The 27,690-nt window shown below is 39.6% G+C and overlaps 2 protein-coding genes across 5 annotated transcripts in view; both read left to right on the plus strand.

Moving 5' to 3' along the window:
- Positions 1–27,690, plus strand: part of MAGI3 (membrane associated guanylate kinase, WW and PDZ domain containing 3) — a 321,415-nt gene that overhangs the window by 257,384 nt on the left and 36,341 nt on the right. For all 4 annotated transcript variants that reach the window (XM_062191989.1, XM_062191986.1, XM_062191987.1 and 1 more), the window contains exons 14-16: positions 483–675; positions 5,691–5,882; positions 11,941–12,126. In XM_062191989.1, coding sequence (XP_062047973.1) covers positions 483–675; positions 5,691–5,882; positions 11,941–12,126 — 571 coding nt within the window. The remainder of the gene's footprint in view (positions 1–482; positions 676–5,690; positions 5,883–11,940; positions 12,127–27,690) is intronic.
- LOC133760505 (small ubiquitin-related modifier 2-like) lies at positions 16,282–16,553 on the plus strand. Its single transcript, XM_062193039.1, has 2 exons — positions 16,282–16,440; positions 16,491–16,553. Exons 1-2 carry the CDS (start codon positions 16,282–16,284, stop codon positions 16,551–16,553), a joined length of 222 nt encoding a protein of 73 aa, XP_062049023.1.

A 27,690-nucleotide genomic window follows, 5' to 3' on the forward strand; every position in this document is an offset into this window, starting at 1 on the left:
CCAGCAGATGGAAGAATCTCCCCCCCCCACCCCTTTTTCTCTCTCTCTCCCTCCCTCCCTCTCTCTCTCTCCCCCTCCCCCTCTTCCTCTCTCTCTTTCTAGTTCTGCCTTTCAAATAAATAAATAAATCTTAAGAAAATCATTCACTTCTAATAGCTACTCCATAGAATTACTTTTCTGAGTTTTATGTTTTGTTTCATTGTAGTAATGATGGTGTTTCTTAAGTTATTCAACAACTTTATATTTTCTACTGTTCTTCTACTTAAAGGATCCAGATGGGATTATGTGATACAGAATGGTTATTTAAAGTGCATTTTGAAGAATGGGCACTTTGTAAGATACCATCTTTCTAAAATATGTCTATTTTCATAACTGAACTGCAAAACCTGCTGTTTTTCCCAATGCTGAGTCAAGAAGTCTCTAACTCTTCAACTGATCTGAGTAGACCATACAGACCAACCTACACTTTGTTATCTTATCAGATATATATCGGAGCCATTATTCCTCTGGGAGCAGCTGAGAAAGATGGTCGACTGCGTGCAGCTGATGAGCTGATGTGCATTGATGGAATTCCTGTTAAAGGGAAGTCACACAAGCAAGTCTTGGACCTAATGACGACCGCTGCTCGCAATGGCCATGTGTTGTTAACTGTCAGAAGGAAGATCTTCTTTGGAGGTATGTAAACTTTTCCTGCTCTTAAAAGTTAAAAAAATAAAATAAAAAAGACTGAGTCCATTTTCCGTGTGATTTTGCAGGTTGTTTTATTATGTTTAATAGTACATGAGATGATCTATTTGGTGTGTTCCAGGTCTTGTTGTGGAAAGATTTGTAAAGTTAAACAGATCCAGAAATAACACTATCCAAAAAAAAGGATTTGGGGCCTATAAATTAAGATTACATTAACATTTTAATGAATTTTGCCATATTATTTGGAGATGGGAATATTGTTTAGATCTGTTCCTTTAAAATACAAAAATAATTACTAAGTCATACAAAGATATCTCATTAACCAGATATCAGGGCCAGCACTGGGTGTAGAAGGTTAAGCCACCACCTGCAGCACTGGCATCCCATATGGGCACTGGTTCAAGTCTAGGCTGCTCCACTTCCAATCCAGCTCTCTGCTATAGCCTGGAAAAGCAGCAATGGATGACCCAAGTCCTTGGGCCCCTGCACCCACATGGGAGACCTGGATAAAGCTCTTGGCTCCTGGCTTAAGCCTGGCACAGTCTCAGCCGTTGCAACCATTTGAGGTGTGAACCATCAGTTCACTCCTTCTCTCTCTCTATTTCTGCATGTCAAATAAATTAGCAAATAAATAAGCACTTTTTAAAAAAACAAATATAAGAAGATCTTGGATACTGATGAAACTCCAAATTCAAGTAAAGTGAAATGTATCTACCAAAGAAGTTTTGGTAAACAATAACACTTTTCACTGTTTACTTTTTAGTTACTTGAAAGGCATAGTGACAGAGAGAGAGAGAGAGCAAGAGAGATCTTCCATCAGGTGGTTCACTCTCCAAGTGCCCATAATAATAGCCAGGGCTAAGCCAGGCTGAATCTAGTATCCCAGAACTAGCTACCACATCCTAATTTCTCATATGAGTGGTAGGACCCAAGCACTTGAGCTGTCATCCACTGCCTCTCAGGATGCATTACTAGGAAGCTACATCAAAAGCAGATGAGCTGAGATTTGAATTAGCTCTATGATATGGACTAACTTAACCTGCTGCACCATGACACCTGTCCCTGACGTGAGATTTATTGAGTACTTTCTATGTACCAGATACATGGATTATGTATTTCATCTTTACAACACAATGATATAAATTCTACAAATATCTGATTCTATAATTACAGAAAGGTTGACCAAAATTCAGTTATTAATTGCAGAACCCAGGATCTAAATCATTACATTTGTATATGAACTTATCTCACATATCCTCAGTATCTGTGTGATATATACACACACACACACACACACACATATATATGTATATATGTATGTATAAAAGTATATATATATATATATATGTATGTATGAGTACAGACACAGACACAGGTGCAGAGTTTCCAACTCTTACAATTCTATCAAAGAATAAAATTTCTCCAAAAATCGCAGAGATGCATAGATTATAAAGTTAGCTGCCTTTGTAATACTTTAAACATATTCAATGAAATTCTTTTACCATAACCAGTGGTGCAGTGGAGAATATGCAGAACAAGCAAGCACAGTAACACTGGGAGGACAGTAAATAAACTGCAGTGTGAAAGACACTCTGATAGCCATAGTTTCTTTATCCAGTCTTCAGTTGAGGACATTTGGGTTCATTCCATATCCTAGCTATTGTGAACTGAATTGGGGGTGCAGATAACTCTTTCAAATGCTGATTTCATTTTCCTTGGATAAATTCTCAGCAGTGGAATGGCTTGGTCATATGGTAGGTCTATATTCAGATTCTGAGGTATCCCCATACTGTCTTTCACAGTGGCTGTACCAGTTTACAAATTCCCACCAACAGTGGATTAGGCTACCCACATCCTCACCAGCATTTGTTGTTTGTTGATTTCTGTATGAAAGGTGTTCTAACAGGGGTGAGGTGAAACCTCATTGTGGTTTTCATTTACATTTCCCTGACAGCTAGTAATCCTGAGCATTCTTTCTTATGTCTGTTGGCCATTTGAATTTCCTCTTTTGAGAAATATCTGTTTAAGTCATATCTTAACTGGGTTGTTTGTTTTGTTGTTGTATAATTTCTTGATCTCTTTATATATTCTGGTTATTAAACCTTTATCAGTTACATATTTGCAAATAATTTCTCCCATTCAGTTGGTTGCCTCTTCACTTTCTTGAGTGTTTCTTTTGCAGTACAGAGCGTCTCAATTTGATGCAATCCCATTTGTCCATTTTGGCTTTGATTGCCTGTGCCTCTGGGATGTTTTCCAAGAACTCTTTCCCTGTGCCAATATCTTGCAGAGTTCTCCAGTTTCTTTAATAATTTGATGATATCAGGTTGTAGTTTTAGGGTTTTGATCCATTTTGAGTGGATAAAGCCACGACCTGCATTGCCGCATCCCATATGGGTGACAGTTCAAGTCCTGGCTGCTCCACTTCCAATCCAGCTCTCTGCTATGGCCTGGGAAAACAGTAGAAGATGGAGCAAGTCCCCTGCACCCGCATAGGAGACCTAGAAGAAGCTCCAGGTTCCTGACTTCGGATCTGGCCAGCTCCGGCCATTGCTGCCATTTGGGGTGTGAACCAGCAGATGAAAGACCTCTTTCTCTCTCTCACTGCCTCTGCCTTTCTGTAACTCTGACTTTTAATAAATAAATCTTTTTTTAAAAATGGGGTTCTGTAGTTTTGATTGCAACATCCAAAGTAAAGGCCTGCCTGTCTTAGGAAATAGTTGGGCCTTTAGAGTTGAATATAAATTTTAATGCACTGTCACTAGTTTAGTTGTGCCGAAGTTGGAACATAAATACTTACAGTAAAAACATGATGTTACACCACCTACAAGTTGGCTCTTCCCTGGAAAGCATCACGAAGAAGTGTCATAATAGAATGATTATTTTTGAGGCATCTTTGCTAATTTGTTCTGTCCATACATCATGCCAAACAGATCCTTTATTTTTAATAATGACTGAGTATTGGTAGCATTTTGGTGAGATGCTAAAATGTATTTAAAATTCTATAAGTTTTAAAGGGCATGTTTGGTGCAATAGTTAAGTTGCCACTTGGGACACCCTGCATCCCATGGTTCGAGTCCCCTCTGCTCCACTTCCAGTCCAGCTTCCTGCTAATGCACATCCTGGGAGATAGCAAATGATGGCTGAAACCCTGGGGTCCCTACCACTGATGTGGGGAACCCAGATGGAGTTCCAGGCTCGTGGTTTCAGCCTTTGCTCAGCCCTGAGTGTTGTGGGCATTTGGGAATCGAATCAGAAAATAGAAGATCTCTTTGTGTGTCTGTGTCCCTGCCTTTCAAATAAAATGAAAAAAAAAAAAAAAAAAGTAAATAACTTTGAAAAAAAATAAAACTATGTCCTTAAAAAAAATCTATAGGCCGGTGTTGTGCAGCAGATTACCACCTATGACACTCAATAATCCCATTTGGGGAGTACCAGTTTGAGTCTTGGTTGCTCCAATAATATAACTGGGAAAGCAACAGCAGATGTTCCAAATACTGGGCCTCTGCCTCCTACATGGAAGGCCCAGATGGAGTTCTAGGGTCCTGGCTTCAACCTGGCCCTGTCCTGGTCACTGTGGCCATTTGGAGAGTGAACCAGTGGATGGAAGATTTCTTTTTCTCTCTGTCTCTCCCTCTCTCTGCCTTTTAAATAAGTAAAATAAATTTAAAAAATAAACTTTGAGCCAAGGGACTTTATTAATAAGTATTCTTCAACCACAGTGTGTTGTGGTGGTTGTTAGTGATGTGTGACCAAATTATCACAAAATTTGCCTTTAAAAAAAAAATCAGGACAAAGTTTCATCATTCTCAAATCCTGTTATTATCCTTGAATAACAGGAAAACAATATGTTCTACTCCTTTGAGGACTATTCCTTATGACCTTATAATGCAAAAGAGAGTTTGGCTTGTGTGGACAGCTTGTTACGGGAAAACTGCTAATGATGTGCTCGTCTAATATCAGCCAGGAAACCTCACCTGAAATGCACATTGTGAAAGGCATTTTGTAGATGGTCAATGTTATAATGGAGCAGCATGTCTGCCCTGATGCTTTGACCTCCCAGACATCAGTGAGTTTCAGTCAGTGAACTAAAACATTGTAAAGTTGATTTAAAAAGAAAGCTTACAGGGACCGGTGTTGTAGCATAGCTGGTAAAACCACCGCTTGCAATGCCAGCATCCCAGACAGATGCCAATTCTAGTCTTGGGTACTCCACTTCTAATTCAGTTCCCTCTTAATGGCCTGGGAAAAGCAGCAAAAGATGGCCCAAGTGTTTGGGACCGTGCCACACCCAATTGGAGACCCAAATGAAGCCGCTGACTCCCGGCTTTGGCCTCCAGATCAGCCATTGCCGCTCTCTGAGGAATGAACCAACCAATGGAAGATTCTCTCTCTCTCTCTCTACCTCTACCTCTACCTCTACCTCTACCTCTACCTCTACCTCTCCCTGTAACTCTTTCAAATAAATAAATATTTAGAAATAAAATAAGAAAGCTGGGAGGGAGGGAGGTTGGAGGGGGGAGCCACAACAATACAAAAGTTGCACTTTGTAAATTCACATTTATTAAATAAAAAACAAACAACAAAAAAAAAGAAAGCTTACTGCATTGTTCATTGTTTCTATTTTTGTTAAAATGATTGGTCAAGGTGACAAACCTTGTGGAATTCTCTAAAACAATTTCAAGAAGAATTTTTTAATTGTCAGATCTTACAAGTTTAAAAAACTTCTTTAAACTGAAATAATATTAGAGCATGAGTATTTTTCCAGTTATGTACTTTCAGTATTTACAAAGTCAAATGCATGCTGCTGCATGTATCTGCACTCACGCTAGGCCCTAAGTTCACAGAAAAGGCTGCTTTTCTATTCTTTGTGTCATTAGAAACTGAATTTTCTTGAGAGGTTTTGTACAAAAACACTTTAGTTACCAAAATTTATATTGCTCCAGAAATACCAAAATATTTCATGTGTATTACATGACAAAAAAGTGTCATGTTTATTTCAGAGAAACAGTCTGAGGATGACAGCTCTCAAGCCTTCCTCTCAGCACAGAATGGATCTCCTCGCCTGAACAGAGCAGACCTTGTCCCAGCCAGGCCTGCTCCCCAAGAGGCCTATGATGTCGTCTTGCAAAGAAAAGAAAATGAAGGATTTGGCTTTGTCATCCTCACCTCCAAAAACAAACCCCCTCCAGGAGGTAAGAGCTGTGGGATCCTATCCTCTCCCTCTGCCAAGGTCTGTTTTCTGTGCCTCCCTCTGGAGATTGGGAAACTAATTAGCAACTTTGTATAAATTGCCCTAGAGACTTACTTTTTAGTGGGGTGTGTGTGTGTGTGTGTGTGTGATTTTAAGTGACTTAAACCAAACCTTTTGGGTTTCAGGTTTACCTTTCATCTCAGATTCCATGAAATGTCTCGTTAATTCAGTTTGCCTCAAGGTTATCCTAAGTATGTCAGGGACATGACTGAATGGACTTGGTGAAAGAATGCTGACTTCTTTTAAATATAGGGGCATAGGTTTTTTTAAATTCGGAGAAATCATGTATGTAGAAATGACCTAAATACTAAAAACAATTGAGAAAAACACATTAATAGAAAAGTCTCATCCCAAATAAGTCTTGAATAGGTTTTTCATGTCATTCAATAGTATTTGCTATATTCTGCTATAAAATGCCCTGTTGAATGATACGAAACAATCCTACCCTTCACAAATGTTTCAATGAAAAGTCAAAAATTTGTCAGAACTTTCAAAACTAAATATCTTGAACCACACTCAAGAGAACTTTCTCATCTGGGAGGAATAAATATTCTGTCAGTTCTTTCAACAAAGAAAAGAATACATCTGGCAGGTTCAGAGCTGTTGTGATTCAGCAAATGAAGCATTTGTCTTATCTTGATGTTTCTAAGAAATAATAATCTTTAAATATTATTATAAAATCTACTCTATAAGGTGAGAACCAACCAGCACATTGATATTTATATATTACGCTTCTCTGATAACTTTATTTTTCCAAGTCAAATGGTAAAAGTCTTTGATCACATGAAAATATCCCCTTGCCTTTCCCAGTAGATATGACTGTATCTCGGAGTGGTGAGAACCTTTTAGACTAGATGATTATTAAAACTCTAGTTAAAAAAGAAATCATTTCCAGGAAAGTATTGTACACCAAACTAATTTGCAAAAACTCTTGCTAAAATTATTACAGGTGTATAAAGGAAGAAGATTCTGTGACATGGATGAATTATTGCTATAGTATCAGGTCACTGCTCACTGATACTAGTTTCATTTTCCAAAAGCAGTTGCTATGGTAACACTTGGAACTGGAACTGTCACCAATGCTGTGAGGATGATTATGTGGCCTGTGTCAGAAAAATGAAAGAAAAGCAGCTTTTAGGTGGTTTTCATGCTGTATCATTGGAAATCAGTATTTCCAGAGACAACCATTAAGGATCATCATATTGTCATTCTAATACCTTACAATAATCCTAGACAATCAAATTAACAAAATTTGTAAAAGATTATTCCTCAGTGTGATGGAGACTAACCACTTTGTGTAGTGAAGATGTTCCCTTTCTGGCATTACAGAAATTAGGGAAGTAGTTTAGAGGAATTCAGTAAAATAAGCTGCAAGCTTAAATATGTTTAAACATTTTTATGTTTGCTTATATTTCAAATTTTAATATAGTAAATTTATTTCCTTTATGTATTCATGTATATTTAAACATTTTAAGTATTTTTAGTTATTTGCTTAATAGCATCTTACTATTTTGATGGCTTTGCCTGCATACATGTAGATCTCTGTATAAGGCAGTGTCATTAAGTGTTGGGTTCTGTAATAGACAAACTTGGATTTGACCTTGCTTATATCTTTAAATAGCTGTCTGATCTTGGGAAAATTACCCTCCAAAAGCTCCATTTTCCTCTGTAAATGTGGGTGATAACACTCCCTGCCTCTCATAAGGGTGAGCATCAAACAAGATAATGGTGTGCAGCCTTTGGGCCAGATTTCCAGTCCTCTTAGCTTCTGTTGCCTGCTAGAGCTTCTGCTGCCATTGTTGTCATCATCATTAATTAGAAAATTGCCACTCTCTTGACCTTTTTTTTTAAAAAAAAAAAAAAGCTTTAAAGTTTATCAATACTTAATAATGAGATGGGAAAGAAAGCCCGATTAAAATGTAAGATGTAAAATTAAAATGTAAAATGACAGGAAATGAGTGTTTGCAGCCCATTAATTATCAACATAAATCGTAATTTAGACTTAAGATTGTTGGTGAATTTTATATAAAGTACTTGATATTTTCACTCATGATGTAAAACCAGAATTTGTAATTTTACTGAAATGCTAATGAATAATTTCTCCCAACACTGTGCCCTATAAGCATTCTCCCTGGACCTCCATCCATCTTGTGGATAGAAGAAGGGTCCTGGCATGAGCATGGATGAGGAGCCATCAGTCAGACAGTAGTCACTGCAAACTGCAAAGGTTTTGTATAGAAAGGCGTTAGCACAGGTGAAAAGGCAGGAAACCTGTCTGTCAGAATAGATCATTCTTTATGGGTCTTGACTGAGCTCTGCTCAACATAGTTTACTTTTTTCTTCTAATGTATTTTTTTAAAGATTTATTTCTTTATTTGAAAGTCAGAGTTGCAGAGAGGTAGAGTCACAGAGAGAGTAAGAGAGAGAGGGAGAGGTCTTCCATCCGCTGGTTCACTCCCCAAATGGCAGCAATGGCCAAAGCTGAGCCAATCAAAAGCCAGGAGCCTCTTCCAGGCTTCCCATATGGGTACAGGGGGCAAGTGCTTGGGTCATCTTCTGCTGCTTTCCCAGGTGCATTACCAGGGAGCTAGATGAGAAGTGGAGCAGCCTAATCGTATGTATTTTCTGACGACATATGCCACAGGAAGAATTCCTCATAGCATCTTTAGTTGTGAAATTCTGAGATTCTCTACTGAGAAGCAGGGATCCAAATCCGCATCCCCCCCATGTGTCTGAATCAGGTGGGGAATGTCCAGCCCACGGGCCATATCTGCAAAACCATTTGGTCTGCTCCACCAAGGCCTCCACAGGCGGGAGGACTCAAAATTCAGTAAGTCACAGTGCATAATGAGTGGCACCAGCATCCCATATGGACACTGGTTCGAATTCCAGCTGCTCCCTGCTAATGCTCCTGGGAAAGCAGTGGAGCATGGCCCAAGTCCTTGGCCCTTGCACCCACATGGGAAACCCAGATGGAGCTCTCAGCTCCTGGCTTCAGACCAGCCCAGCTCTAACCATTGTGGCCATTTGGGGAGTGAACCAGCTGATGGAAGATCTCTCTGTCTCTCCCACTCTCTCTCTGTAACTCTGCCTTTCAAATGAATAAATAAATCTTTTTTAAATATTCAGTAAGTCTATAGCAGGCTAATTTTTAGTTTGATCATTTTGTGTGGCTCACGAATGATTTTGTAAATATCTAAATGGCCCTTGGCAGAAAAAAGGTTCCCCATCCCTGGTAGGGCCGCTGGACCTGAGCTCTCAGACAAGGCCTCTATTAAAGTGGGAAAGAACTTGGCTAGTTTTTGCTTTCAGTGCTTTTCAGAGCTTTTAGTGCTGCTCTTTCTTGTGATACAATTTTCAGTCCTTGAAAAGGGGACATTTCCAGTTACTGTGTTTCTTTTCCTGAAAAGAAATGCAGTAAAGTGATCTCAGCAGCTGGACAGCCAGGCTGTGAGGCAGATTTCAGTCACAAACGAATGAAGATGGGTATCTTGGCTTTATAGCGAAGGCCTGGAGACCTTGTATACCAACAAAAACAAGACAGGACTTCTGGCTTTTCCATAACTGTGTATCCTCTAAGGGGTTACCTTGAAAAATTTCCTATTCCATTTTAAAAATATCCAGAAGTTATCTCTCTGCTAGTCTGTGTAATGTCTTTAACCATTTTGATGGTACCACTAAAAATGCCAACACAGTAACAACCTATAGTTTTACCCTCCCTCACCCAGACAACTAAGGCCTTGAAGTTGTGTGTTACCATTTGTTAATCCCTTCTTACCATATTGCTCTCAAGGTGGAAGGGAATCACCGAGACTTCAGAGCTTAATCATGTTTGATGCTTTCCCAAGACTGAACAGACTCCTTTTAATGAACCAGGGAGCTGGAACATTTTTTTTTTTTTTCTAGAATAAACACTGTTTATAAGTAAATCTTTTCTAAGAAGAAGAAAAACTGTGATATTGATTTAGAAGGGTACCAGAGGGCCACCGTGCAATTTGCCATATAGTTCTGATGTGCTACCTGTTTTACCACTAGCAAATCGGCTCATGATGCCAACGCAGGACATGGCCCAACGTGCACTGACATTTTTCTAATTGCTTTGTTTGTAAGGAAAATGGAATTTTTAGTATTTGACATAATTCTGAGCTAAAAGGCACTTGCTTCCAGTATTACCTTCCTCTATTTTAAGGTAAAAATCTCCCACTCTATAATCCTAGAAGAACCAAGGCACTGTCGTCTGTAGAGACATAAATCATGGTAAAGAATAATTTTTCTTATCCAAATGAAGGTCTTTTAAAAAATCCCTGAGGCCAGCACTATGGTGCAGTTGGTTAAGCCACAGCCTGCAGCACTGGCATCCCATGTGGGCTCTAGTTCAAGTTCCAGATGCTCCTTTTCTAATCCCGCTCCCTGCTAGTGCACCTAGGAAAGCAGTGGAGGATGGCCCAAGTCTTTGGGCCCCTGCACCCACGTGGGAGACCCTGAAGAAGCTCCTGGCTTCTGGCTTCAGCCTGGCCCAGCTCCGGTTTTAGTAGCCATTTGGGGAATGAGCCAGTGGATAGAAGATCTTTCTCTGTCTCTCCTCTCTCTGTGTAACTGTTTTCAAGTAAATAAAAATATGTTTTAAAAAAATCCTTAATATACTCCAAGATATGATTCAGAAACACTGGCAAGGAGCATGTTTTACTAAGGAAATTAAATACAATTCACAGTGCCATCTAAAAATATTAATTCATATCAATCAGTAGTCAGCAGGAGTCCAAATGTCCAATAAGTTTACTAATCTCAACTAGGAAATTCTCAGAGAACATAAAAAGAGCATTTGTGTTGGGACACAAATGTTCCTTGTTGCATGGTGGAAGGTATTTTGTTTGACAAAATGTCCTGAATGCCCAAGAACTGATTTGAAGCTAAAGTAATAGCAAGGTGTCTTAAAAATTAGTCTAGGAAAGCCCTTACCATTATGGCTAAAGATACAATAGAGTTGCAGAGTCTTTGCAAATGTATTAGACTCAGACTTATGCATTCAGGGTAGAACTTTACCCATGAGCCAAGTAGTCTTAATGTTGAACATTTAATATTCTAGTTCTACTCAGCTTTTGAATTTTAAAACACCCAAGGCACAAATAGAATTAATTTTTATGTAGACCAAAGTATGGTTCATTTTAATGATTTTTTAAGACTTATTTATTTATTTGAAAGTCAGAGTTACACAGAGAGAGAAGGAGAGGCAGAGAGAGAGAGAGGTCTTCCATCCAATGGTTCACTCCCCAGTTGGCCACAACAGCCCCAGCTGGGCCGGTCTGAAGCCAGGAGCCAGGAGCTTCTTCCCGGTGTCCCACGTGGGTACAGGAGCCCAAGGATTTGGGCCATCCTCCACTGCTTTCCCAGGCCATAGCAGAGAGCTGGATTGGAAGTGGAGCAAGCCAGGTCTCGAACCGGCACCCCTATGGGATGCCAGTGCATCAGGCCAGGCTGTTAACTCACTGCGCCACAGTGCCAGCCCCTATTTTAATGATTAATCATTTCACTATACCTCAATTTCTAACCATTATCTACTGAGCCCTAAACTTGAGTTGGTTCCTTGTGAGAATAATTGTCCTCCCAACATAACCAGAGGTAGTCTCAGTTCTAAAATAGCTAAAAACTTGATACAGCCAAAGTGGCTAACAGTGAACGAGATCTAAGATCAATGAGATCAGTAGCCCTTAAACAGGGTAATTCAGATGATGATACAAAAATTGAAAAAATTTTCTGGTAAGTGGAAAATAACAAATTTATTTTTTATGACTACAACTGTGTAAAGGTTATCTGTGATTATGATTAAAAAGTAGATGATATGAAAATAGTTGCATTTGGAAAGCTTGATGACATGTGATCTTTTCTGCCATATTATAAAGGATTTTCTATTATGATGTTGAATTTTGAAGTGATGGTAATGGTAAATTCAGTACTGCTAGATACATAATTGAAAAAGAGTAAAATGTCTCTCTCCCTAGTTATTCCTCATAAAATTGGCCGAGTCATAGAAGGAAGTCCAGCTGATCACTGTGGAAAGCTGAAAGTTGGAGATCATATCTCTGCAGTGAATGGGCAGTCCATTATTGAACTGTCCCATGATAACATTGTTCAGCTGATCAAAGATGCCGGTGTCACTGTCACACTCACGGTCATTGCTGAAGAAGGTAAGGAGCTGAAAGTTCTGCCTCTCCCAAGCCGACATGAGGGGCATGGAGCCCGCAGAAGGCAACAGCCACCTTCAGCATTGCCAGGATCACTGCAGTGACAGAGCTGTGTGTATACCCTGGAGGCTTATTCTTTGCCTCTCCCATTTAACAACCTTAAAAGACAGTTTATTTTAAAGTTATCAGCAGCTCAAGAAAAATAATGCAGCTAGTGAGTGGTGGTCATTTGTTTATGTGCCAGAGAAGCCAGCACCCAGAAATGAAGGAGATTGGTCATACTTTTCAGATCTTATTTTCTTAAAATAACGTCTTGAGTCTTTGCCTCAGTGACAGGAAATCCTTTAAACAGTTCAAAGAAAGTCACTGTTAGCATCAACCATTTTATGTCATGCCCGTGCCAGGGTGTGCCTTTCCTGCCAGAGGGCAGGGCTTTGTTCTGGGCAGCTGCTTTTGAACAGGAGAAAGGGGAGTGGGCAGGAATGGCTGGTTAGTAGGGCATACAGCGCAAACTGGCAGCCAGGGGGTCTTACAGACACACTTAGTGTCTTGCCTTGCTTTGAGACTCCCTTTTGATCATGAGGAATTTCTAATTATGAACTATTTTGAACTAATTCATGTACTTTGTTTATGAATTGTAAGGTAATTATGGTGTAGTGCTTACTTACTTTTCCTGGTTTTGCAAAACAAGGATTAAAGATAAAAATGTACATAACTGCTTATATACACAGGGTTCATTTGATAATAACTGTCATTGCTTTACCTGCATGACTGGCTGCCTCATTCAGGTCTTTACTTAAAACTCAATCCCTAAGAAAATAATAACATATAGGAGGCACCTGGCTACCTGACACAGGCACTGCCCTAAATCCCTTACATGTACTAACTCATGTGGTACAGTAATCCCATTCTTGCAGTTGAGGAAGCTGGGTCACAGAGCAGTAAAGAATTTGCCTATGATCATAAGACCAGTTACCAACAGAAATAGTATCTGAATCAGGAAAGGCGTTGTGGCTCTAGACTCTGTATTTTGCACTGATGTGCTCTCCTAGCTGTGGTGTCTAGCCCGCTCCCTGCCTGCTCCAGTACTCCTGTAATCCCTTGCCCTGCTTTACTAGTTCTTTCATTGCACTTATATGTGAGACTGTTTATTGTTTGTATTATCTATCTCCCTGGCTGTTAGAATGCAAAGCCATAGGATTCATACAGTTGGATGTTTTATAGAGCAATGTTAGGCACTTAGCAAATGTTCAATAAAATGTTTTTGAAAGAAAAATGTCAAAAAAACTTTTTGAATGTTACCTGTGATTTAGGTCAGATTGTTTTTATTTCAATTTCTATTCCATGGTCTCCACAACCCACATTCTACTCTTGGCATTTGTTCTGTGGCCCACAGAGAAAAGCAGGCCTTAGTTGCCATTTCAGGGTTGTTCTGAGAACAAGGTATGTAGTTCGCTTGCGTATCACCACGCCTGGCAATAGGCACTACGTGACAGAAGCAGCTACCGGAGTGGCACTAAAGGTAGCGTAGATAAGTCAAACCATCTGTAGAAAAGGACCAGTGATATTTTTCCCAAGTCCATCTCAGTGCAGTGTTACTGAGATAAATAAAAATGAAGAAAGTTTTTAAAAAACAAAGCTGTCCTGTCAGGTTGTTATAAAATTATCTAAGTACATGCTCTTAGTAGCTATACCTGTCCTGTTGCTAACTGGCCCACACTTTGAGTAGCTTTGGGATAGTTTAGTAGGAAAAAGGAGAGAGAGATCATTTATTTCTCTTAGTATATTTTGTTCCAGTATTACCATTTATTGTTTGGTGTTTTCTCTAAAAGTTTATCCAGAATTGCTCATCATTTTTTATTTTTTTAAAGGAAAACATTTTTAAAAGATATTTATTTATTTAAAAGGCAGAGTTATAGAGAGAAAGAGAGAGACAAGGAGAGAGACCTTCCATCTGCTGATTCACTCGCCAGCTGGCTGTATTGGCCAGGACTGGGCCAGGCAGAAACCCAGAGCTTCTTCTAGATCCCCGACATGGGTAATAGGGTCCAGGCACTTCAGCCATCTCCACTCTTCTCCTGGATGCAGTAGCAGGGAGCTGGATTGGAAATGGAGCAGCTAACATTCAAACCAGCGCCAATATGGGATGCTGGCATTGCAGAGATGGCTGCTAACCCACTGCACCACAACACTGGCCCCTTGCTTATCACTGTGCTTGCAGTAAAAATTTCCTTTGACATCTGGCCCAAATACTTCAGAACAGACTCAAGATTCCCTGTTTAAATGTTTATTTATTTATTTGAGAGGAGTCACTACAGACAGAGAGGAGAGAGAGGTCTTCCTTCCGATGGTTCATTCCCCAAAAAGCTGCAATGGTCAGAGCTAGGCAGATCCGAAGCCAGGAGCTTCTTCCAGGTCTCCCACGTGGGTGCAGGAGCCCAAGCAGTTGAACATCTTCCACTGATTTCCCAGGCCATCAGCAGGGAACTGAATAGGAAGTGGAGCAGCCGAGACTCGAACTAGCGCCCATACAGGAAGCTGGCATTGCAGGCAGAGGCTTAACCTTCTACACCACAGCTCCGGCCCCAAGCTTCCTTGTTTAACTGAGTCACTGTCCAGGAGAGATAGAAGGGGAGGAGACTCCCCAGCAATGCATGCTTAGAGTACATATGCAGTCATGGCTTCTTTAAATGCGATCACATTTGAGACATAAAGTCACACTTCAGTAACTACACATTATTTAATTATACTCAGGTTTTTTGCCAAACTGAAAACATTGAGAATCTCTCACATTTCTTAGGAAAAAATTAAAAGTATCCCTTCTAGCCAAAAAAAATCTCATTCGTGGAATTTGTAAGTCTTCCAGGTTTCTCATTGAATTAAGTATTAAATCTATCCACTACATTAAAGAGTCAGATGACTCTTTGTAGCTATAAAGATGTTTTTAGAAATACCACATTCAGATCACATACCAGAGGTGCATTGCTTTCCATCGGATATGCTCCCCTGTTCTCCTGTCACTATTAACAGGTGAAAGTTACCTGGAGAAGAAACAACTATTCCTCCATCCTTCCCCCCCCACCCTGCCCCACCCCACATGCTCCATACTGCTTAATATTTGTACTGTTTTGCCAAGGAAATAGCAGGTTAAGGGTCATGTCTCATATACGACCCTTAGGACGATCTCTGCCTCATGGCATGCCCCACAGCACTAATACCTTTTTTGTCATTATGGTGTCTTGTTCTAAAGAATAAAACATAAGGTGACTCTGTCTAGTATTTCTGCTTTCCTGCGAAGAAAATTATTTTCTATTTGAAAGGCAGAGTTAAACAGAGAGGGTGGGGGAAAGAGAGAGAGAGGGGGAGAATCGAGATCTTCCATTTGCTGGTTCACTCCCTAAACGGCCCACAACAGCCTGGGCTGAGCCAGGCCAAACCCAGGAACCAGGAATCCCATCTGAATCTCCCACATGGGTGCAGGGTCCCAAAGCCATCCACTGCTGCCTTCCCAGTCACATGAGGAGGGAGCTGGATTAGAAGTGGAACATCTGGGACTTGAGCTGCTGCTCATATGGGATATCAGCAGTGGCTTACCTGCTGTGCCACAGCACTGCTCCTTGAAGCATCTTTTAGATTACACTTTTTTCAAAATTAATTATTTTTGTTAGATCTTATTCATTTTAGTGAATAAGCCATTCCTGAAGGCTACCAAGCATTCATATTGGAATGATTCTGGCAATGTTGACAATTTTGTTTTGAGTTCCTATTTAAATATTTACCTGTTTATTCCCACTTGTTTCCATTTCCCACTCACTTCTGTCCCCGCTGCCATTGGCAACCATAAGTTTTATGTGTCACACTTTATTTGTATGTCCTTTTTTAAAATTTATTGACTTGAGAAACAAAGAGCCTGATGGGTCTACACTGGCGGGCAGCTAGAATCAAGAGTTGGAGCCAGGCATCAGACTCAGGCACTCTGATATGAAATGTGGGCATTTTACCTGCTAAACCAAGCACCACTCGTTTTAAAATACAGTTTTTGGTGTACACCATCTTCTTCATCCATCACTGCTGCCTCCTTCTGCCACTCCTGGTGCTCTTTCAGTGTGGACCTGGTACCTCTTTTGTGAGTGCCAGCTGAGGAGACTGGTGCTTGCCATGGCCGACAAAAAGCCCAAGGAAGGAGTCAAGACTGAGAACAGCAATGATATTCATTTGCAGGTCAGGGGGCAGGATGGTTCTGTGGTGTGGTTTAAGAAGAGGCATACACCACTTAGGAAACTAATGGAAGCCTATTATGAACAACAGGGTTTGTCAGTGAGGTAGATCAGATTTCTGATTGGACTGAATCAGACACATGTACACAGCTGGAACTGGAAGATGCAGGTACACTTGATGTGTTCCAGCCCCAGACAGGAGGTATCTGCTAAGAAGGGAACCTACTACTTTACTCCAAAGCTCTGTTCTTACAGACCCAGAATACACTCTTCATTAGAAAACTGCAAGTTGGTTTCATCATGTCCTGACTACTACAGTACAGTTTGCTCTATTTCATCTTCCTCTTCCCCATTCCTTTATTCCTGGTGTATGTGCACACGCATATTGCAGTTTTTCTTTTCTTTCTCTCTCTCTCTTTTTTAACTAAATGGCCAATGATATGTTTTGATTTACATCAATTGGAGATGGAATGGGGAAAAATACTGGTTCTGTGAAAATATCCCCTTTCTTCATTAGTGGAACACTCATTCAGCTCTTATTTTTTTAAGAGATTTATTTATTTATTTATTTATTTATTTATTTATTTGAAAAGCAGAGTTACAGAGAGGCAGAGGCATAGAGAGAAAGAGGGGTCTTGTATCTGCTGGTTCACTCCCCAAAGGCCACAACAGCAAGAGCTGTGCCTGTCTGAAGCCAGGAGCCTAGAGCTTCTTCAGAGTCTCCCATGCAGGTGCAGGGGCCCAAGAACTTGGGCCATCTTCTGCTGCTTTCCCAGGCCACAGCAGAGAGCTGGATCAGAACTGGAGCAGCCGGGACTCAAATCAGCACCCATATGGGATGCCAGCACTGCAGGCAGTGGCTTTCCCTGCTCCGCCACAGTGCCGGCCCCTCATTCAGCTCTTATCTTATATTTAAGTAAATTATTTTGCTCTCACAGTTTTAACAAAAACAACAACATAAAAATCCTTGCATACCTTGTTTGAATCGAGAACTTTAATGTTTTTTATTTATCATTGTAAAACCAAGGACAGTTTTATAGGTATTTTTATATGTAGCTGTTACATTTAGGGTAATCTTTCTTTTAAGTAGGGGTAAATTACTTTAAAAAAAATGAATACTAGATAGTTTTCCCTTCAAATCAAGCATCTTGTTTAAATAAACTTATTGTTTAAAAAAATAAAGTTTTTGCCATGTGTTCGCATGATTTTTAAGTTATAGGAATATATTGTATTAGATTTTATGCTTTTTTCAAATATTCTCATTTATTTACTTGAAAGATACAGAGACAGAGATCTGGTTCTCTCCTCAAATGTCCACAACGGCTGTGGCTGAGCCAGGCCAAAGCCAGGAACCAGGAACACAATACAGGTCTCTTATGTGGATAGCAAGGACCCAACTACTTGAGCCATCACCTGCTGCCTCACAGTATGCATATCAGAGGAAGCTGGGATCAGGAGCATAGCCAGAACGCAACCCAGGCCCTCTATTACGCACTTGGGCATCTCAAGGGGCCTCTTCCCCACTACACCCAATGCCCACTTCTATACTGGATTTTTTTCTACAAACTATGTATTTTCATTATTTTTCTAAGTATTGTTTTACTTTTCTAGGGTCCAATTCAGGATTACTCATGGCATGCCTCCTTGTCAGTTCTTTTTAATTGAGACACGATTCGTATATTATAAAATTCATTATTCTAACCTGTACAATTCAACAGTTTTTAGCATAGTCACAAGATTGTGCAACCATTACTAATAATTCCGTAATATTTTAACCAGTTCCCCTCTTAAAAAAAAGAACCCCAGACCCATTAAAAGTCATTTCTTGGAGCCGGCACTGTGGCATAGCAGGTAAAGCTGCCGCCTGCAGTGCCAGTATCCCATATGGAGCTGGTTCGACTCCCGGCTACTCCACTTCTGATCCAGCTCTGGCCTGGGAAAGCAGTAGAAGATGGCCAAAATCCTTGGGCCCCTGCACCCGTGTGGGAGACCCGGAAGAAGCTCCTGGCTCCTAGAGCTAGTTGGGGAGTAAACCAACAGATGGAAGATTTCCCTCTCTCTCTCTCTCTGTCTCTCCTCCTCTCTGCGTAACTCTTTCAAATAAATAAATAATTCTTGAAAAAAAAAAAAAAGAAAAAGTCATTTCCCATTCTCCTCAAACCTCTATCCCTTGGCAACCAGGATTCGAATTTGTATGTCTGCAGACTGGCTGACCCATTCATTCAAATACACCATGTGACTTTTTGTGTCTGCCATCTGTCACTTAGCACAATGTTTTCAAGTTTGCCTTTGTCGTAGCATGTATAAGTACGTCATTCCTTTTTGTGCCTAATGAATAATGTTGCATTATGTAGTCATACATTTTGCTTACCTGTTCATCATGTGTTTCCACTTTTTTACTGCTGCGAGTAATGCTGCTATGAACACTGGCATAGGAGGTTTTTGTATTGATGGATGATTTCATTTTTCTTGGGAATATTATAGTTAGGAGTGGGATTGTGGGGTTGTATGGTAACTCCAGTTAACTCTTTGAGGAACTGCCAAATTGTTTTCCACAGCAGATGTACCATTTTACATTCCCACCTGCAATGTATGAGAGTTCCAGTCTCTACATTCTTGACAACACTTATGTTTACTGGGTCTATTTGTTTCTCTAGCCATTCCAATGAGTATGAGGTGGTATCTCATTGATATCCTTATGATGACTGAAGACATTGAGCATCTTTTATGTGCTGATTGGCCATTTGTGTCTCTTCTTTGGGGAAATGTTTGTTCAATTCCTTTGCCCATTTATAACTTTATTATTGAATTGTAAAATTTCTATATGCTGAATACTAGACCTTTCTCAGATACAGCAGGCTTCAAAAAGTTCATGGGAAATATTTACTATGGCTTTCAAAAATTTTGGCAACAAAATAAATTTAATTTTTAATTCCATTTCTCCATTAACTCTTTGCAGAGCCCTCTTATATTTACGGTTTTAAGTATTCTCCATGCTGTAGTTCTCTTTCTACTTTTTCAATGTTATCCTTCAATACACAAAATTTTTAATATTGCTGAAATCTTATTCTTATATTTTTGCCTCAGTATCATAGCATCACATGTTTTTAATATTTACCCAAATAGCTGAATGAACATAGTTGATTGCTTTTAACTGCTTGACGTTTTTTTTTTTTTTAAGGATTTACTTTATTTATTTGAAAGACAGAGGTTACAGGGGGAGAGAGAGAGAGAGAGAAAGAGGGGTCTTCCATCTGCTGGTTCACTCCCCAAATGGCTGCAATGGCCCAAGCTGAGCCAATCCAAAGCTAGGAGCCAGGAGCTTCTTCCAGGTCTCCCATGTGGGTGCAGGAGCCCAAGGACTTGGGCCATCCTCTGCTGCTTTCCCAGACACATTAGCAGGTAGCTGGATTGGAAATGGAACAGCTGGCAGGCCAGGGCTTTAACCTACTCTGCCACAGCACTGGCTCCTTGACAGTTTTCTATAATGTATATTTATCACCTGTTACTTGCCCACTTCTGCACACTGCCTCTAACTCCACAATATCACAAACAATCCTGTAATACATATCCTCATACCTACCTTATAAAACAGTGTGGAAATTTCTGAGCATAAAATTGCTTGATGCAGACAGTACACAGGTGCTAATTGACTCAGGACTCTCAGGCTGTTTTCTATAACTGCTGCATCCATCTGTACTTGGACCTGCAAAACATTTCCTGCACCTTTCCATCCTGGCCTGCAGTTGACATTATCACCTTTCAGATTTGTTAGTCATCTCATTGTTACTTAATTTTGATTGTTCTTATTATCCATGAATTTAAGTATCTCTTCATATGCTTGAGTTTTTTCCCTGTAAATTGCATGTTCATGTCCTTTACACATGTTTGTTATAAGAATTCTGTTTTTTCTGATTGATATTTAGGGCTGCATTGTGAATTATTTAGGCATTAGTCCGATTTTTTTTTAGTTAATTTCATTTCTTTTTAGAAATAATTAACTTTAAAGAAGTACCCAAGAATGATACATCTTTTGGGAGCACTTAGACATAGTTATAATACAACTCTTTGAGGACAGAGGTCATGCACTGGAAGTTAGTGCACAGTGACTCTTGTTGTTAATTTAACAATTAAGACTCTTATGTATGACATCAGTAATCACCTGAGGATCTTGACATGAGCTGCCTAGGCTATGGAAACCTTTTGAATCAACAAACTGTCAGTATTTAGAAAAGACCATAAGCAAAGTCGAAGTTCTCTTCTCCCTTCGGAGAGAAGTACTTCCTTCTTTGATTAATACTTCTTTCCAGTACGGTCTCACCCACTGAGGTCATTTATGTAAGATATTTTTTGCCATAGTGTCTTGACTTTCCATACCTGAAATGCTCATGTGGAATTTTCAGCCTTAAGGGATGATCTGAGGTCAGAGTGCTATTTAAAGTGATTGTCATTCTGTGAGTCTGCTATGTGGACTGCTTCCCATGTTGGAGCATTCACTCCTTTTTAATTCTAGCTATTATTATTACCAGACCCTTAATCCTATCCATATGATCACTTTAACACTTCACATGCTATTTTTATCACCCAGCTTAAGGAGGTTTGGTGTCCCATGGCAAGTTTTTAAGCTGTACCCTTAGAAGTAAGTCTGTGGGAATGTATGTAGAACTAAACAGATTTACAGTTACAAACTTCATACACTACATAATTACAACTTTAGGAACATGGTGATTCTTCCCACCATGTCCACCCGTCCACTTATACTCCCAAGCCCTCTTGCTCCTCCCTATGTTATTCCCACTTGTATTTTTTACGGAGATCTATTTTCAATTGACTTTATACACATATGTTTAACTCAATGGTAAGTAAAAAGCACAGCAAATAGTATTTAAAAAAAAAAAAAAACTGTTCCCCAATAGTCAAGACAAGAGCTGTTCAAGTCATTGCTTCTCAAAGTGTCAACTTCACTTCTACGGAATGCCTTTTAGGTGCTCTATTAGTTATCACAGGTCAAGGAGAACATGTGGTATTTGTCCCATAGGGCTGTCTCATTTCACTAAGTATGATGTTTTCCAGTTTCATCCATTTTGTTATAAATGACTGAATTTAATTTTTTTAAACTGCTGTATAGTATTCCATAATGTACATATCCCATAATTTCTTTTATCCAGTCTTCAGTGGAAAGGCATTTGGGTAGATTCCATGTATCAGCTATTGTGAATTGAGCCACAGTAAACATGGGGATGCAGATAACTCTTTCATAGGCTGATTTCATTTCCCTTGGGTAAATTTCCAGGAGTGGAGTGGCTGGGTCATATATTAGGTCTATATTCAGATTCTGAGGTATCTCCATATTATCTTCCAGAGTGGCACTACCAGTTTACATTCCCAGGAACAGTGGATTAAGCTTCCCTTTTCCCCATGCCCTTGCCAACATTTGTTGTTTGTTGATTTCTGTGTGAAAGCCATTCTAACTGGGGTGAGGTGAAACCTCATTGTGGTTTTGATTTGCATTTCTCTGACAGCTAGTGATCCTGAGCATTTTTTCATATGTCTGATGGCCATTTGGATTTCCTCTTTTGAAAGATATCTGTTTGGCCAGTGCTGTGGCTCACTAGGCTAATCCTCCACCTTGTGGCGCCGGCACACCGGGTTCTAGTCCCAGTCGGGGAGCCGGATTCTGTCCTGGTTGCCCCTCTTCCAGGCCAGCTGTGGCCAGGGAGTGCAGTGGAGGATGGCCCAAGTGCTTGGGCCCTGCACCTGCATGGGAGACCAGGAGAAGCACCTGGCTCCTGGCTTCGGATCAGCGTGGTGCGCCAGCCGCGGCGGCCATTGGAGGGTGAACCAACGGCAAAGGAAGACCTTTCTCTCTGTCTCTCTCTCTCACTATCCACTCTGCCTGTAAAAAAAAAAAAAAAAAAAAAAAAAGATATCTCTTTAAGTCCTTTGCCCATTTCTTAAGTGGATTTTTTGTTTTGTTGTTGAGTTTCTTGATCTCTTTATATACTCTGATTATTAATCCTTATTTAATTGAATAGTTTGAAAATAATTTCTCCCATTCAGTTGGTTGCCTCTTCACTTTCCTGAGTGTTTCTTTTGCAATACAGAAGCTTCTCAATTTGATGTAATCCCATTTGTCCATTGTGGCTTTGACTGCTTGTGCCTCTGGGGTCTTTTCCAAGAAGTCTTTGCCTATGCCAATGTCTTGCAGGGTTTCCCTAATGTTCTCTAATAATTTGATGGTATCGGATCAAGAATGGATTTTTGTATAAGGTGTAAGGTAGGGGTCTAGCTTCATGCTTCTGCATGTGGAAATCCAGTTTTGCCAGCACCATTTGTTGAAGAGACTGTCCTTGCTCCAAGGATTGATTCTAGCTGCTTTGTCAAAAATAAGTTAGTTGAAGATGGGTGAGTTGATTTCTAGCGTTTCTGTTCTGTTCCATTGGTCTATCCATCTGTTTTTGTACCAGAACCAGGCTGTTTTGATTATAACTTCCCTGTAGTATGTCTTGAAATCTGGTTTTGTGATGCCTCCAGCTTTGCTTTTGTTGTATAAGATTGCTTTAGCTTTTTGGGGTCTTCTCTGTTACCATATGAATTTAAGGGTTAGGGTTAAGGTTGAAAAAATATGAAAAAATTTCATTTTTTCTATATCTGAAAGAATGTCCTTGGTATTTTCAATGATATTACATTGAATCTGTAGATTGCTTTTGGAAGTATGGACATTTTGATGATATTAGTTCTTGCAGTCCATGAACATGGAAGATTTTTTTCCATCTTCTTCATTTCTTTCTATTTTAATATTTTGTAATTCTCATCATAGAGATCTTTGATGTCCTTGGTTAAATTTATTACAAGGTATTTGATTTTTTTTTTTTTTGGTAGATATTGTGAATGGGATTAGTCTTAGAAGTTCTTTCTCAGCCGTGGCATTGTCTATGTATACAAAGGCTATTGATTTTTGTGTATTGATTTTATATTCTGTCACTTTATCAACCTCTTCTATGAGTTCCAATAGTCTCTCAGTGGAGCCTTTTGGATCTCCTATGTATAGAATCATGTCATCGGCCGGTGCCATGGCTTAACAGGCTAATTCTCCGCCTTGAGGCGCCGGCACACCAGGTTCTAGTCCTGGTTGGGGCGCCGGATTCTATCCCGGTTGCCCCTCTTCCAGGCCAGCTCTCTGCTATGGCCCAGGAAGGCAGTGGAGGATGGCCCAAGTCCTTGGGCCCTGCACCTGCATGGGAGACCAGGAGAAGCACCTGGCTCCTGGCTTCGGATCAGCACGATGAGCCGGCCGCAGCGGCCATTGGAGGGTGAACCAACAGCAAAAAGGAAGACCTTTCTCTCTGTCTCTCTCTCTCTCTCACTATCCACTCTGCCTGTCAAAAAAAAGAATCATGTCATCTGCAAATAGGAATAGTTTGACTTCCTCCTTCCCAATTTGTATCCCTTTGATTTGTTTTTCTTGCCTAATTGCTCTGGCTAAAACTTCTAGGACTATACTGAATAGCAGTGGTGAGAGTGAACATCCTTGTCTGTTTCCAGATCTCAGTGGGAATGCTTCCAATTTTTCCCCATTCAGTAGGACACTGGCCATTTGTTTGTCATAGATTTCCTTGACTGTGTTGAGGAATGTTCCTTCTATACACAATTTTCTTAAAGTTTTCATCATGAAAGGGCATTATATTTTATCAAATGCTTTCTCTGCATCTGTTGAGATAATCATATGGTTTTTGTTCTTCAATTTGTTAATGTGATGTATCACATTGATTTGCAATGGTTGAACCATCCCTGCATACCAGGAATAAATCCCACTTGGTCCAGGTGAATGATCTTTTTGATGTGTTGTTGGATTCGATTGGCTAAAATTTTTTTGAGGATTTTTGCATCTATGTTCATCAGGGAAATTGGTCTGTAACTATCTTTCTCAGTTGTATCTTTTTCCAGTTTAGGAATTAAGGTGATACTGGCTTCACAGAAAGAATTTGGGAGGATTCCCTCCCTTTCAATTATTTTGAATAGCTTGAGAAGAATTGGAGTTAGTTCTTTAAAAATCTGGTAGAGTTCAGCAGTGAAGCTATTTGGTCCTGGACTTTTCTTTGTTGGGAGGGTCTTTATTACTGATTCAACTTCCATCTTGGCTATGGGTCTGTTTAGATTATCTGTGTCTTCACAGCTCAATTTAGGTAGGTTGTATATGTCCAGGAATCTATCCATTTCTTCTAGGTTTCCCAGTTTGTTGGCATACAGCTCTTTGTAGTAATTTCTGATGATTTTTTTTTTAATTTCTGTGGTATCTGTTGTTACATTTACTTTTTAATCTCTAATTTTATTGATTTGGGTCTTCTCTCTCCTTTCTTTTGGTTAGTTGGGACAATGGTATGTCAATATTTTTGTTTGTTTTTTGTTCTTTTTTCAGAAAACCATCTCTTAATTTTGCTGGTCTTTTGTATTTTGGGGGGATTTTCTATTTTGTTTATTTCTTCTCTAATTTAATTATTCTTTTTCTCCTACTATTTTTGGGTTTGGTTTGCTATTGTTTTTCTAGATCCTTCAGATGCATTGATAGCTCATTCCAATTTCTTGATGTAGGCACCAATTGCTATAAACTTTCCTGTTAACACTATTTTTTGCCTTACCCCGTAAGTTTTTTTTTTTCTTTCTTTTTTTTTTTTTTTTGGACAGGCAGAGTGGACAGTGAGAGAGAGAGACAGAGATAAAGGTCTCCCTTTTCCGTTGGTTCACCCCCAAAGGCCGCTGCGGCTGGCGTGCTGTGGCCAGCGCACCACACTGATCTAAAGCCAGGAGCCGGGTGCTTCTCCTGGTCTCCCATGCGGGTGCGGGGCCCAAGGACTTGGGCCATCCTACACTGCATTCCCGGGCCATAGCAGAGAGCTGGACTGGAAGAGGAGCAACCAGGACAGAATCCAACGCCCCAACCAGGACTAGAACCTGGGGTGCCAGCGCCACAGGCAGAGGATTAGCCTAGTGAGCCACGGTGTCGGCCCACCCCATAAGTTTTGATATATTATATTGACATCTTCATTTGTTTCCAGAAGTTTTTTTATTTCTCTGTTGATTTCTCCATTCAGGAGCATGTTGCTCAGTTTCCACGTGTTTGCATATGTTCTAGGTTATTCCTGAGTTGTTGATTCCCAGCTTCATTCCATTGTGGTCTGAGAATATGCATGGTATGATTTCAAATTTTCTGAATTTGCTGAGACTTGCTTTATGTCCTAGTATGTGGCTAATCCTGGAGAAAGTTCTATACACTTGTGCATTCTGCAACTGTAGAATGGGAAGTTCTGTAGATATCTGTTAGGTCCATTTGGTCTATAGTGTTGATTAACTCTGCTATTTCCTTGCTGATTTTCTGTCTAGTTGATCTGTCCATTGCTGAAAGTGGGATATTAAAGTCACCCATTACTATTGTATTTGAGTCGTGTCTCTCTTTAGCTCTCTTAACATTTCTTTTAAATAGCCAGGTGCCCTCTAATTAGGTGCATATACATTTGTAATAGTCACATCTTCCTCTTGAATGTATCCCTTAGTCATTACATAGTGCCCTTCTTTGTCTCTTTTAACAGTGTGTGTGTGTGTGTGTGTGTGTGTGTGGTGTTTGTGTTTGTGTTAAAGTCTATTTTGTCTGATATTAGGACGGCTACACACCAGCTCTTTTTTGATTTCTGTTAGCATAGAATATCTTTTTCCATCCTTTCACTTTCAGTCTGTGTATATCTTTGTTGGAGAGATATGTTTCTTGTAGCAGCAAATAGATGGGTTTTGTTTTTTAATTCATTCAGCCAGTCTGTGTCTTTTAACTGGAGTGTTGAGGCCATTTACATTCAAAGTGACTATTGATAAGAAACGACTTTGCCCTGCTATTTTTCCATAAATATTCTTATTTTTACTTTGGATTTCCTTTGTACTTTTACTGGGAGATTTTCTTCCTTTACCTTCTTTCACAGTGAGGACCATGCTTCTGTGTATAGCACATCCTTAAGCATCTTTTGCAAGACTGGATGAGTGGTGATAAATTCAATTTCTGTTTGTTATGGAAGGTCTTTATTTCACTTTCATTCATAAATAAGAGCTTTACAGGGTACAGTATTCTGGGTTGTCAGGTTTTTTTCTCTTAAAACTTGGAATATATCTCACCATTCTCTCCTAGCCTGTAGGTTTCTGAAGTGTGCTGTGAGTCTAACTGAAGATCCCCTGAAAGTAATCTGGTGTTTCTCTTGTGCACATTTTAGAATCTTTTCTTTATGTTTTACTGTGGAGAGTTTGATTACTGTCTTCTCTTAGACTAGAGCAGTAAGCTCCCTTCCTATTCCACCATCTTAATCCGGTCTTCCAATTTCATTTTAGAAAGTGCAGATATCTTTTCCTATCATCTGTATGTTAACTATGACCATCATATCCTTCATTACACAGAAATTCCCAAGTTAGATGTAATCAAGTGGTCAATTATTACCTTAAAAGTTGAGCTTTTGAGGTTTATAAGTCACTCTTTTATCCCACATCACAGAGATTTTTGTCTTATATCATCTTCTGCTAGATTTATAAGGCTTTGTTTAGGTCTTTAATCCCTATGTGCCCACCCTGTTAATAGTTCTAGGAGAGGTATTCTGTATATTAACTTACCCTTTACATGTAAGTCTCCAAGCTCTGTTCTGTGCTGTTTATTTTGTTCTTAGACTGATGGTATACATTTCTGTTTATTATTTTGCAATGTATATATTTATGGTCTATTTTCATCTATTTGTCTACTAGGGCAAATATCTCTCCCTCCTCCTCCCCACCTAAATTAACTAGGTATTCATGGAAGTTTTCCATGTAAAATTTTAGAGCAAATTATCAGACCTCTCAAAAAACTTCAGTTTTGAATATTTTCCTTATGTAGATTAACTTTGGGAGAATATATATCTGTAAATATTCCTAAAAGCATGGGATGTCTCACTGTTTACTTTAGAATGTTCTCAGAGTTCTTATTTACTCTTGGTAAAGATAATATATCATGTTTGTTGCTGCAGTTTAACTGTGGATTTGTATTTATCCTTTCATAATACATTTTCTCTGGAGTACTCACGGAAACTCCAGCAAAACTTGTAATTCTCATTGAAGGAGAGACTTATCCCATTGCTTCACTGAAGAATTTTCAGATAAATTGAGAGAGAATATAGCTTTGTTTGACATCATAGGATAAATATTTAACTTGGAGAAGCAGAATAACTTGTAGCACAAAAATCAATTGGAGAAACCGTGTAACTGGGTTGAACTGCACATGAAGAGAATGCCACTGATAGAAAGTTTTACTTCACCTTGATACGGACGACAACAACAACAAAAA

The sequence above is a fragment of the Lepus europaeus genome, chromosome 5 (assembly GCF_033115175.1).
Source record: "Lepus europaeus isolate LE1 chromosome 5, mLepTim1.pri, whole genome shotgun sequence".
Taxonomy (NCBI): domain Eukaryota; kingdom Metazoa; phylum Chordata; class Mammalia; order Lagomorpha; family Leporidae; genus Lepus; species Lepus europaeus.